The following is a 13,478-nucleotide window of genomic DNA, read 5'->3' on the forward strand; positions in this document are numbered from 1 at the left end:
GAGGCCCTCCAGTAAAAAGGAAACATGCTTGGAGACAGAAAACTTTCATCCAGCAAACAGCCTGGACACAGCTTTTTGTGCTGCAAATATGTTTGGTGAGGGAATGCTCTTGCCAAGCTTCACATCCTTAGAGAGCCTCTGAGTCAGCGTGTAACATAAAAAGTAACAGGCAGGTGGAGAAGGAACAGACTCGGCGAATAGTTTGGAAACAGGCTGCACAAGTGGCTGATGCCCATTCCTGACCCTGTGGCATAACCTACCTCACTCAACAGAGCTTTGGGAGGAAAAGGCAATTACATCAGAAGACAAAGGAGGAAGCTAGAATGCTGCTTGGGAGCCAGACCTGGCCCACCATTCCAAGAAACGTTTTTTGAAATAGAGAAAAACGTTTATATTTCTTTTTTTTTTATACGTTGTTTTCAAATGTCTTCAAAGTCCTAACTGCACAACTTTGTTACTTTAGTAGCAACAAATCTTAGAACTAGTTCTGAAAACATCCTGCCCTGTGGTGGCTTAGATTTCAGTGCCTGGTTCTCAGACTTCACTGTTTGTTAGTTTGAATAGAGAATGATTTCAAGTGTTCCCCTGGAACTGCCCAGAACATCTCAAAGAACCCCAGAGGGTAATGTTGTATCAAGCCTTTGAGTGGTCTATGGCATGACAGTAAATATACATGGAGTCACCACATCTCCAGCGGCTTCACTGGAAGGAGCTATACCAGTTCACACCAGCTGATGAGCGGGCCCAGATAATCTACAATCAGGGTACACAATGGCGTCGGCCCCGCTGTAAGAGGCACTCTGCAGGCAGAGCTGCTGCTCCTGATTGCCCACAAGGAGAGAAGCACAAAACATCTGGAATCTCCACCCCATCCCCGCCCGGCAGGAAGATCCAGCTATCGAATGTCTGGCTCCAACAGAGGCATCCAGACACTCAGGTCAAACATACGGTCAGCTTTCAGCTGGGGTTAGATTGAAGTGTGCTTGGATGTTGAGCTTAGATGCCTTGCTCTGGCTGTTAAATGTAGAACAGGCTCCTTAGAAGACGTAGTGGAAACACATTGCCTATGCATTTCTAGTGGAAAGGCTAGGGCCAGAAGGGTTAATCTGAAAGATAATTCCACAGTGGCTCATCCCAGACAATGTTTTCTGAGAGTGTTCGCTATCAAACACAGCTCCAGACCACAGCACTCCTCAGCCGAAAACTCCAGCAAGTCCACTTTACTGTCACCCAGAGGCTAGGTCTCCAAATCAAGTGAGGACTGCAGCGTTCTGAGGCAAAGTTACATGCATCCGAAGAAGTGAAAGGTGCATCCCACAGCTGGCATGGCACATTGGAATATGTTACTGACACACATGCCACAAAACCCACTCTATAGCTGAATTAGCATTTTCTGGCATGTTGGGATTTCTCCAATTTCTCTATCCTTGACTCCCTCATCCTGCAGGAAGTTAAACAAGAGCAAAAGGGTCCTGCTGGCCTGAAGGAAGAGACTAGAAAAATACAATAGACCATGCATTGCTAGATGGGGAAAAGAGGAAGAACAGGGCAGGGACATGAAAGGAACGTGAGGAAGTGACTATGGAAAAAGAAAGTGGAAAAGGGCATGAATGAGGAAAAAGCAAACAGAGAAAGTAGAGTGGGGAGGATGGAGAGAATGGTTTAATAGAGGTGGGAGAGTTGATGTTGGCCCTGCTTTGAGCAGGGGGTTGGACTAGATGACCTCCTGAGGTCTCTTCCAACCCTGATATTCTATGATTCTATCAAGGGTTTGACATAGGGAAGGGACAGAAATATGTAAAGTAATAACTAACAGAAGAGTGAAAATAGACATGGAACAAAGCCCAATTTAGCACTTTTGTCCTGACTTTAGTAGGCACATGTCCATGACCCCTTCCTGAATAGGGAAGTTTTTCTGAATCCATGTGCTTAAGGTCCAACGATTTTAATGGAATTTAAGCATAGGCTTTAAATTATGCATGTGGGTTAGTGCTTTGCTGAATCAGGATGGTTTGATGAATCGAGACCTAAGTGAGGTAAGTGCCGTGAATAGAAAGGGGAGGTGAGAGAAGATAAACATAACGCTAACCGCAATTAAACAGAGAAAACAAAACAGACAACAGAAAGAGAAAGACAGCAAAGCTGGAGGAAAAGCTGTGCCAGGAGACAGAAAGGAACTAAGAACACTAGTAAGGGAGGTCATTTTAAAATGAATCTGAGGGAAGTTTGATGGCACAAGCACTGGATTTTCCTTTACACTAAGTCCCCTCTAATGTAATTTACACCCGTTGTAAGGTCTCTCTGTGTTTCCAGAGCAGGCTTTAGTGCAAGGAGAATCTAGTCCCAAGTGTTTAAATATCAAGAGAAAGAACTGTGTAGAATTAAGCCTGGAAGACCAACAAGGAGATTTTCAAACTTCCACTCTCTTTCCATGGAGACAGGCACCTAACTGCTATCGGTGCCTTAGAAAATCTCCCCCATCCTCCAAACGGTTACGGGAGAACTTCCTGGGCAAGGGACTGTGGCTCTATATCAGGGGAGGCTTGGTTTGGAATAAGTGTTGACTGGGTGTTTGCTGCACTGCTGATGCTTCATTTCCCAGGGCTTTTACAGTCATTTTGATTTATTTTATTTTTGACTTAATAAGAATCCACTAATCCAGGACGTGAAATCTTTACAAATGGGCTACTCACCTGTGGTAAGGAAAGAGGCCTTCCCCAGGCAGAGCATCATCAACTTCTGCACAGTCTTAACCTTCATTAAGAATGGGATGCTCAGGGTGCAACTTGCCAGAGCACTCAGTGTTGACTTAACCCTTCTCCCGCTGAAGTCTTTCAGAGTTTTTACCGTTGACTTCAGAGGTAGGGAGATTTTCCAAAGCACACACCATGGGCCTAAACTTTCGAGGGCAAGATTTTTTTTTCTAAATGGGTACCTACATTTAGGCATTAAATACATGGCCTTATTTTCCAAAGCACAGAACACCCAGCCACTCCCATGAAAGTCAATGTGTTTTTCAAGCTGACGAGATCTCTTTAAAGAGCATAAGATCCTTTTATTCACCAGCATTTTAATTTTATAGGTGACTAAACCAGTTATTAGTTAATAGGAAAACGCAAGGGAGATGTTAATGTCACAAATGGAGACAAATGGAAACCAGAGAGGCAGAGTGACAAGTGGTGTCACTTACTAGCTGCAAGCAAACAAAATGACAGGAGAGCAGTCCTAGTTATGGATGGGGTTGAAAGGGCATCCTTTACTTTAAACAGGTCTGATCTTGTATGTGACAGGCAATGCACAGGAGGAGCCAAAGCTAAAAGGAATCTTAGGGAAAGAGTTGCCCCTGGCTGGCTTAAAATTTCATTGGCTCAACTGATTACCGAACAAAAGCTGCTGGAAGGCTAAAGCCAACGTGCAGAGAGCCGAGCTTTATCTGGCTGGAACATAAAGGGTGACAGTGAGCTTAAGCCAGGATCAGAAACAAACTCACCAGAAGCATAACTGCCATAATACTCACATACTCTGGGAAGTCCAGTGGCCTTTAGAAAACAATCAGATACTGAAAGTACATTATTGTTATTAAAGAATTATTTCGCGGTAGTATCTACAGGCCAAACAGATCAGGGCCCCCACCATGCTAGGCCCTGTACAGACAGAGCAAAAGACTGTCTCTGCCCTAAAGAGCTTGCAGTCTGTAAGTACCGCGTACTGTGTTGGAGAAGCCAGACCCGGTTATGCACTCAGCAATGGCTCTCACCCAGTCTCAGGTGAGATCTCCGTGCCTAAAGAGTACTTGGATGTTATTACAGACATTTCTGTGCACTAAACAGCAGCAAGAGTTATTACTAATGAGGGCAGGCTGGGCCTCCGCACTTCTCTCTGAAAACTATTACAGGATCTTTAATTCCCACAGGAACCGGCATTAGCCATGGGCAGAATCGGCTCCATTTACCATCTCTTTGGAAGGATGGCACATTTGGCAGGAAAGCACACCCTTAGTACTGCATGGCAGAGTTCGTTCTGGACAGTAACCCAACACCTGAACATAATCAATCCCGTTGGCCAAAGCAGAGTTGTAGTAGCTGCAGGAAGTTGCATCTTCTACCAGAAGGTGGTGCTGGCATTCAAAGCATTTGACACCCCACTCTCCTAGGAAAGCAGGTGTTATTACTTATGCCCATTTCCCCAGCAGCCTCCACCCTTCCAGACACTGAAGGTGTTCAGGGGAGGTTGGACAGCTCACCAAAGGGGCTACCTCTGGAGCTCCCTTATGTTTCTTCCACCCACGCTTCCCGCCCTCAAATCTACAGCTTTATTATAGGCCTCTGATTAGTAGGTGTCCAGTAACTAGGGACAGTTTCTTAATTGTGCCAGAGTGCTACTCAGCATTGACTGAGAGAACAAGGTGGCAGTGATGTGAGAGGAAGGAGGGACTAGTGGTTAAAGCACTAGCCTGTGATGGGGAGAGCTTGGCTCAGTTCCCTGCTGTGCTACAGGCATCCTCTGTGACCTTGGGCACGTCACTTAGTCCCCATGCACCTCAGCTCCCCATCTGTACAATGGGGATAACAGCCCTGGCCTGTGCCCCAGAGATGCTGAGAGAGTAAATACATTACAGAGCGTGAGGTGCTCAGATACTCGGATACTGAAAGGCACCCAAGCACCCAAGATGGCAATTGTGGGTGAGACATGCAGAATGCATTCTGCATTGGCCTGATTCTACTGCCCTGGACTTGGAGGAGAACACAGCTAGGATGAGTGCCTTTGAAAACTCCACCCTGTGCGTATCACACACTGATCCTAACTTGCCCTTGTGCAGCTCTTCTGTTAGGTATTTTTTCCATGTCGTTTAGAGATAAAAGCAAGTAAACAAACATCCCCCTTCCCTCCCCCCCAACCCAAAGGGGAGCAGTTTGACAAAGTGCGAAGTGGCTGTGAGATAACACAGGAACAGTGGTGACGCTTGCTAACCCTCCCAGGGCTAGGCAATAGTTGGCAGCCTCTCTCTCTCACCTCATTTCAAGAGCATTTAGCAGATAAAGCCACTGGGTCTGATTCCACTAAGGGCATTTTACAGTGCTCCAGCAGCAGAAAGGGGCCTGAAAGTGGGCATTACACTTTACAGCCCTTTGACACTGCCAGAGAGATGCAAAGGGGGCCATGTAATTCTGCTAATTTCAATGACTTAGTCCTGATTTACACCAGCGAAAGAGGAAAATCAGACTCTCAGGATCCAGAGAGGGATCATGCTGCCCTCAAGTTTAGGCACCAGTCACTTTATTATGTATATTGTGACCATGCCTAGATGCCAGAAGGAGGAGAGGAAGGATGGTCCAGTGGTCGGGACACAAGCCTAGGATTTGGGAGACCTTGGTTGCTCAGTTTGCAGACTGCCTCAGTTTCCCTCAGTAAAATGGGCATAGTAGCACTACCCAGCCTCAGAGCGTTGTTGTGTTGATACTTTAAAGACTGTGAGGTGCTCGAATATGACAGTGATGAGGGCCAAATAAAGACCATAGCTAGATAGGCCCCAGCAGAAATCAGACCCCTACTGTCACAGGCACTGCACACACATATCATAGGAGATAATAGGTCTCTACCGCAAAGAGCCCACAAAGACAGAAAAGAGTTTGAGTGAAATGGGAAGGCAAAGTGACTTGCTTAAGGCCAAATCACAGTCGCTAGCAAGACTAGCAAAAGAATCCTGTGCCCTCACCACTAGGCCAAGCTGTCTCCCCAAATTAGCTGATCCAGTTATCTTTTACAACTCTGTGTGCACCTTGACTTCCTTTTATTTGTTTTAGCAGAGCAGAGGTGCCAAATGCTCTTGCAAAGGGGTGTTTCCAGTAGCCTTTTCATGGATTTATTTTTGAGACATCATGAAATAGCTTGAATCTGGGGACTGGTCTATTTTAAACCGACAGCGAAAGGTTCAGCAGCAATTGCCAGCTTGCTTGTCCAGGAGGACACAAGCAGCACTGACGGGACCGTAACAGGACATAACATTCAGTCCCCAACTATACACCTCCTACTTCGTTTGTCAGTTGACACAGAACGTTTCATGTGCTGACAAAGATCCCTTGGTAGATCAGAGCTAAAACCTGCCAAACAGGAAGGTTATTTTGACATCCGCACAAAGAATTTTATTGTAACACATCTATCAGGGATACTGTAATTTCCCTCCCCAACAGTTATTTCAAAACCGTTGGACCCTTGTATTGGTTGCAGTAAAACACTACAAAGACACAGAAAATGAATAATGCAGCTAAGCAATGGGAAGAAACAAAGATCTCCAGTGGAATTACACTGGGCACCTGGTTACCAGAAAGCTACTGACAAATGAGCAAGAACATAGAAAATCAACAAGGAAAGGACTCTTCACTGGCGGTGTGGTGCAGTGGTACAGAACTGAACTGGGGATCAAGAGTACTGAGGTCTAGTCACAGCTCTGTTTGTGACCTGCTGTGTGACTGTCATAAACAGATAGCTAAGGGTTAATGTTCTTATACCTGGAAAGAAGTTCCTGAAACACCTGACCAGAGGACCAATCAGGAAACCAGACTTTTTCAGATCTGGGTGGAGGGAAGTTTGGGTGTGAGTCCTTTGTCTTAAATCTCTCTCTCTCGGCTATGGGAGGATTTCTGTTTCCTGCTTTCTAATCTTCTGTTTCCAAGTTGTGAGTACAAATATAGTAAGACAGTAAGGTTTCTATTGTTTTCTTTGTATTTACATGGATATAGTTGCTGGAGTGCTTTAAATTGTATTCTTTTTGAATAAGGCTGTTTATTCAATATTCTTTTAAGCAATTGACCCTGTATTTGTCACCTTAATACAGAGAGACCATTTGTATGTATTTTTCTCTTTTTTTATATAAAGCTTTCTTTTAAGACCTGTTGGAGTTTTTCTTTAGTGAGGAACTCCAGGGAATTGGGTCTGCAGCTCACCAGGGAATTGGTGGGAGGAAGAAGTCACGGGGAGATCTGTGGGTGTTAGATTTACTAGCCTGACTTTGCATTCCCTCTGGGTGAAGAGGGAAGTACTTCTGTTTTCCAGGACTGGAAATAGAGAGGGTGGACTCCCTCTGTTTAGATTCACAGAGTTTGCTTCTGTGTATCTCTCCAGGAACACTTGGAGGGGGGAAGGGAAAAGGTTTATTTCCCTTTGTTGTGAGACTCAAGGGATTTGGGTCTTGGGGTCCCCAGGGAAGGTTTTTGTGGGGACCAGAGTGCCCCAAAACACTCTAATTTTTTGGGTGGTGGCAGCAGTACCAGGTCCAAGCTGGTAACTAAGCTTGGAGGTTTTCATGCTAACCCCCATATTTTGGACGCTAAGGTCCAAATCTGGGACTAGGTTACTGACAGTGACCTTTGGCAAGCCACATCACCTCTGTTCTTCCCTCCCACTCTGTGTCTGTCTTGCATATTTAGACCGTATATTCTACAGGGCAGGGAATGTCACTATGTGAATGTACAGTGGCCCCAGTCTCATTTAGGCCTCTATCACTGTCATAATTCAGAGCCAGAAATAGAACCCAGGTCATCTGCGTCGCAGTCCAGTGGCCAATCTGCTGCACCACATGGCCTCTTTCAATGTACTACCATAGTCTCACTTTTTTTTTTTTTTAAGTACTGTAATACAAAACTAGGCATACATCCCTCAAGCGGCCCCAAAATCTTATTCTGCATGTGCTTTTTGCACTCCTTCTATCCCCTTTGTCTCCTGCTTATCTCTTTCAGTGTCCCATCTTGTCCTGTTCCACTTAGCTTGTAGCTATTTAATTGGGGATTGGTCCTGCTTTGAGCAGGAGGCTGGACTAGATGACCTCCTGAGGTCCCCTCCAACCCTGATATTCTAAGATTCTATTCAAAGCAAGGACTGTGGCCCTGATCCTCAAAGATATTTAGGTGTCTAACGACTTTTGAGGATCAGGTCCTATGTCTTTATACAGTGAGTGAAGTGCCCCATGTACCTATATGCAAATGTTAAATACATTATTAATAATATTCTCTTCATTTCCCCCCCCTTTAAATTACTGACATACTTAATATCCTAAATCTAGTTTAATGGAGTTTGCCTGGGGAAAAGGACTGCATTACATACAACTATTAAAATAATCCAAATTCAGTATCTTTTTCACCAGAGAGGAAAAATAAAAGTCAGTTTTCAAACTAAAAGCCAGAATTTACAGCAGACGGATGAGAGAACATAAAGGGACAAACTGTGTATACTCTTTTGAAACAAATATAATGGGGAAAGTTAGCCATTTAGATTAATTGGCCCATTTATCATGAACAATGCTCTTTACACTAGTAAACAGTTAAACTGCTAATCCCAGGGTGCTGGCATTAAACACATAAACGTGCATCAACATTTAGCAAAATACACTACCAAATCAAAAGAGTTCATTTGTGAATGGGGAAAGCCCTAAATGTTCACAAAAGACACTCTTGCAAATTAATTCTTTTAAAAGCTTTTTTCCCCCCAGGAAAACATAGAATGGTTTCTACTGTGCCAAAAATTCAGGATTTGGGGAGAATTATTGGCTGCAGTTTTAGCTATAACATGGAGCTTTGACAAGAAAGCTCTCTGAAGAATTATTTCAGAGTGGTAACCGTGTTAGTCTTCCACAAGGACTCCTCATTGTTTTTTTGAAGAATTATTGTTTGCCAGTTCCTTAAAATAGCAACTTATCTCTTTCAGACACTGAATACACACACTTGCATCAGGATGGAAGGTTTGGGAGTCACAGAGGAAGGCAGGTGTAAAAGCAATTTAAGGAGGTAAGAAAAAGACACATCCCATAATTTGAAGAACTGGAGTTTAAAAAAAAACCCTTTATTCTCTTCAGGCACCATGGGGAATGTTGTTTAAAAAAAAAGAGAGAGATGGAGTTAGAAGTGCTCATGTGGCATTTCAAGAGTGTGTTTCCTTTCTAAACAACACTTCTTTGAAAATAGCTGGATACTCCTATTTATACAACCTGAAAGTAAAATCTATCATTGAAAAGTGTCATTTCTCCCACTGTCTTAATGACCTGAGGAAGCAGACTGCCAATATGGAAAACTACAGGCGGTCTCACATTTTAATGGCATAGTAATCAGGAGATAATGAGACATCATTAACACATTTCACCTCAGGTTTTCTTGACAAAGGGTAAAAGTCTTGTTGCATCAACTGCTGGTGAAAATATGTTGTTTTCAATCAGAGGTTTGCGGCTTTCCATAAATACAATTTTTTCTGCCAAAGTTTACAGATGCCCCAAAACTTTTTTGTTTTGTTTTTTAAAGTCCTTGCTACAAATTCACACAAGCCCATGGCCTCTACTCCTCATGCTCTGAAGGAAGCCGAGCCGCGTCTGGCACCTGCTCTCCAGACATGACCCAGTTTTATGAGGGTGCCACCACTGATTACACTGAAATCTAGTTTACATCCTGGCTCCAGTAATAAATTGACTAGCCGGCTGGCAAACCACCTTCCACCTTGGCAGGTGTTAAGCACTGTCTGTGCTAGGCCCACTCTGGCATTTCCAATAAGCTGCCTGTAGCGTGACACACAGTCAAGTCTATAAAAAGAACAGGAGTACTTGTGGCACCGTAGAGACTAACAAATTTATTTGAGCATAAGCTTTCATGGGCAATAGGCCATTTCATCAGATGCATAGAATGGAACATACAGTGAGGTGATATATATATATACAGAGAACTTGAAAAGGTGGGAGTTGTCCTACCAACTCTTAAGAGGTCAAGTCTATGGTGCTCCAAAGCCCCGATTCCTGATTGATTCTGACTGGGAAAGCCCCAGACTCTACTGCTGCCTGGTGTATGGACAGTTCAGTAGGAGGCAGCAGGACCCAGGATGAGACAGGTGGGCTGCAGGTAGGCATCCCTACAGCCAGCCTGTGGGAGAGAAGCTCACAAGTGGATAGAGCAATAAAAAGATATCCCCGGCCTTCTCCCAGCTACCAAACCTTCACACAGCTCCTGATGACAAGGGTCTCCAACGTTACCCCACTGGTCAGCTGTTACATCCTCCCACAGGATCCCTAAATCATCGTAAAACCAAGGGTGTATTGTGCACAGAGATGAGCCAATTGTGGATCTGTCACCTCCCTAATTATAGGAGCCCAGCATGTCGATGGATCTTAGCTCCTTTCAGGTCTGCTCTACACTATGAAATTTGCTGTGTCTGAACATGGTTGGCTGCAATCATGTTAGCTAACGCAGGCCTAAACATTAGGAGTGAGCGTGGATGGGGCAAACCATGTTGAGCATCTTCTGAGGTACATGAGAACAGGTCAGGTTGCCTCTAAGCAACACACTGCAGCACTTCTTAATGAAGTGGAGAAAGAATGGCTAAGGTTTCCGAAAGTGACCAGGGATTTTGGGTGCCTTAATTTTTTGGATGCTGAACTTAAAAGCATCTGATTTTCAGAGAGTGGGTACTTAGCACTTTCTGATAGTCAGGGCCCCTTGAAGTGTTTCAAATTGGTTACCCAAAAACTGAGGCTTCCAAAAATCACTATTTATTTCTGAAAATCTTGGCCTTATACTTTTGTTTATCATGTTTTATCCTCAACCTCACTTGCTGCTTAATCATGCTCAACATGGGTCAGCTATATCATTGGGAACAATCGTGTTCAGACAGTCAAATTCAATTGTGTAGAGATGGCCTCAAACAGGTCAGTAATAACAAAAGTTTATGAGGCTAGATTGCTAATTAGTATGGTTGTGAACCAGTCAGCTTGGGGCTTGAGCGACATGCCAAAAGTCTATCCTCATAAAACATAAAAACTAACAGAAACACAGCCAGGTAGCAATTCTGGCAAACAGTGTGCCAAACTAACGGATCACCTTGGCAGAAACGACGAGTCTTGGCAAAAGCCAGCAGGAAGCCACGACACTGAGAAGTTCTTTACTAAAGGTAAAACAAACTATGAAAGTAGATTCAGATTCAGGTGGTGCCTGGAGCATAGTAGGCATAGTCTGACTCCTATATTTGGGAGGTGGGGGCAGCTCCAGTTAAGCCAACAGGGTTGTGCGGGGGGCGGGGGGGGGGACAAATTCCATGCCTGCCCAAGACTTGCCCCCCTCCCTGGCCCAGCCCAAAACTACACCCACAGCTTGGAGCTAAGCTGCATTGTAGGACACTAATCACTCCAGACACGAAGAAGAGCTCTGTGGAGCTTGAAAGCTTGTCTCCCTCACCAAGTTAGTCCAATAAAGGATACTACCTCACCCACCTTGTGTCTCTTATACCCTGGGACCAGCACAGCTACAACACTGCAAACAACTCGTAACTCCCATCTGTTTCACGGGAGTGATTTGCCTCCTGAAGCAGAACAGTCCCATTTCTCCCAAGTCTGCACTCACCCTTTTCTTGTGCCTGACTCATGTGCACAAACAAGCACTGTGGATGTGAAGTTTGGGATTTGTGCATGCCCATTCCTAGGGGCAAGACCCTGATTTGCACACACAACAGGCACTGCACATGTGGGGCACATACCCTTGCAGAAAGCTGGGCCACTCTGTGAGTTGGAGCAAGTCACTTTAAGCTCTCTCATTCTCCCCATCCATAAAATGGGCATAATATTCCATAGCTACCTCCCCAGGGTATGGATTCATTAGTTAATGTTTGCACAGGTCTTTGACCATGTAACATGCTAAATCAGTGCCAAGTTGTACTATTAGTTTGTCTCCAGGCAACCATCCTAGCAAGGCTTAGCTATACCATAGCAGGCAGGCACAGATTGAGGTCATCCTTCATTAATTAAACTAAAAGGTGTATTATGTCCATTACCATCAATTCTCTGTTTGCACATGATGCTCACAGTAGGCATTTAATCCTTCTGTGCTCTGATTTCACCTTCTTCTATATTAGGAGCTGCTCTAGCCAGAACTCTTTCTGAGCACTAAGGAAAAACTGCTGGTGGCTACTTTATGAGAAACTGGTTTTAGTTACACATTTCTTGCAGCGGTTCTTATTAAAAGAGAGCACCACCACAGGATTTCCATGAGGGAATAATACTTTATGGGTACCTTAATAAAACTTGGTATGCCAGGCCTAAGAGGACTGGAAACAGACAAAAGAACAAGTCTTCTGTAAATTTTCTGTACTGTCAAACACTATATGGAAAACTGAATCACACGGTCATTTAAAAAGCCCGTCAGATATTCTCAAGCAATAAACGCCAGGAGCAAGGTTTTACTTTGCTTGGATCTATATTCTGTTACCACTTTCAAGTTAAAAGGTTCCAGGGGTCATCCACAGAGCAGGCTTAGGACAGTTTGCAGCATGTTTACACTTGGCTCAGCTAGTGAACCGATTTGCCTGCCTTTTGCACACTTTCATTCCAACTTTAAAAGTCCGGCACAGTCTATGGACCTAGCTAGTTGCATGTGCAGGATTTCACAAAAAGAGTTTAAGTGGAGATTGAACGAGACAGTTTAATTCAAACCATTTTGTGCAGAGAGAGCAAACGCTGGTGGCGTTCCCAGGATCAGGAGCTAGAACTGACAGGGTCATGTTTGGAGAACACTTCTGACCGCCGGCAGGATGCGGGGGGTGTCGGAATTGGAGTGACTGGGGAAGGACTCGGAGCTGCAGAAAGTAAACCCGGCAGGACAAGGCGAGGACCCACGCAAACAGCAGGCTGGCGCTCTTCACTCCTCCTTATCTCCCTGGCTGGGTCTCATTACGGGCACTGGAAATCCCATCACTTCACTATTTACACCTCATCTCTTCCGAGCCAGCCGTGCCCGGCTCCTTTCCCCTCCCCTGCCGCTGGAGGGATGTTCGCCCCTGCTCCGGCGGGTGTCGGAGCACGAGAGCTGAGCTGGAAGGGGCTGGGGGGGGACCCCACAGATCCCCGAAGGCAGGGCAGGGAAAGCCAGGACTTCCCTTCTCCCTGCGCTGGGCGCGGGCAAAGCCCCGAACTGCATCCCACAAACCAAGCGGGACAGGCGGCTGCCCCCCGCTCTCCCCATGGGGAGATGTCCCACGCCCGGGGAGCAGGGCGGGTCCCCGCCACGCCTGGAATCGCCCAGCCCCGGCAGCCAGGAGCTCCCGGCCAGGCAGCCCTGCCCTGCCCTTGCCCCGGGACGGAGCCGCGCCGCGCACTTACTTTGCGGTGGAGCTCGCAGCCGGCGGCAGGGTCCCCGCTGGAGGGGCTCCGGCTCGGGCGTGCGCGGGCCAGCAGCAGGAGGCAGCTTTGCACCAGGCAAGCCCAGGCGAGCTGCACCATCGTCGCTCCGAGCCCGGGGACTGGCGAGCCGCGAGCGGTGGCCGGAGGGGAGCGGAGTCACCCCCGCGCCAAGCCGCCCAGCCCCTTAAAGGGTCCCCGTGCCGCGCGGGCGGGGGGGCTCGCCATGCCGGGGGGGAACGGGGTTGTGCAGCCGCGGGGAGCCCTCCCGAGGGGCCCGGCCGCTCCGCTCCGCTCCTTCCCGCAGGAGGCCGGGCTGCGCTCTGTAGTTCCTGCCGCA

General features: G+C 46.2%; 1 protein-coding gene across 1 annotated transcript in view; it reads right to left on the reverse strand.

Moving 5' to 3' along the window:
* TRABD2A (TraB domain containing 2A) overlaps positions 1 to 13,240 on the reverse strand; it is a 107,856-nt gene extending 94,616 nt beyond the window's left edge. Inside the window, exon 1 of the mRNA XM_030566756.1 lies at positions 13,121 to 13,240. Coding sequence (XP_030422616.1) covers positions 13,121 to 13,240 — 120 coding nt within the window. The remainder of the gene's footprint in view (positions 1 to 13,120) is intronic.
* Positions 13,241 to 13,478: the final 238 nt, after the last annotated feature.

Source organism: Gopherus evgoodei, chromosome 6 (assembly GCF_007399415.2).
Source record: "Gopherus evgoodei ecotype Sinaloan lineage chromosome 6, rGopEvg1_v1.p, whole genome shotgun sequence".
NCBI classification, from domain to species: Eukaryota; Metazoa; Chordata; order Testudines; family Testudinidae; genus Gopherus; species Gopherus evgoodei.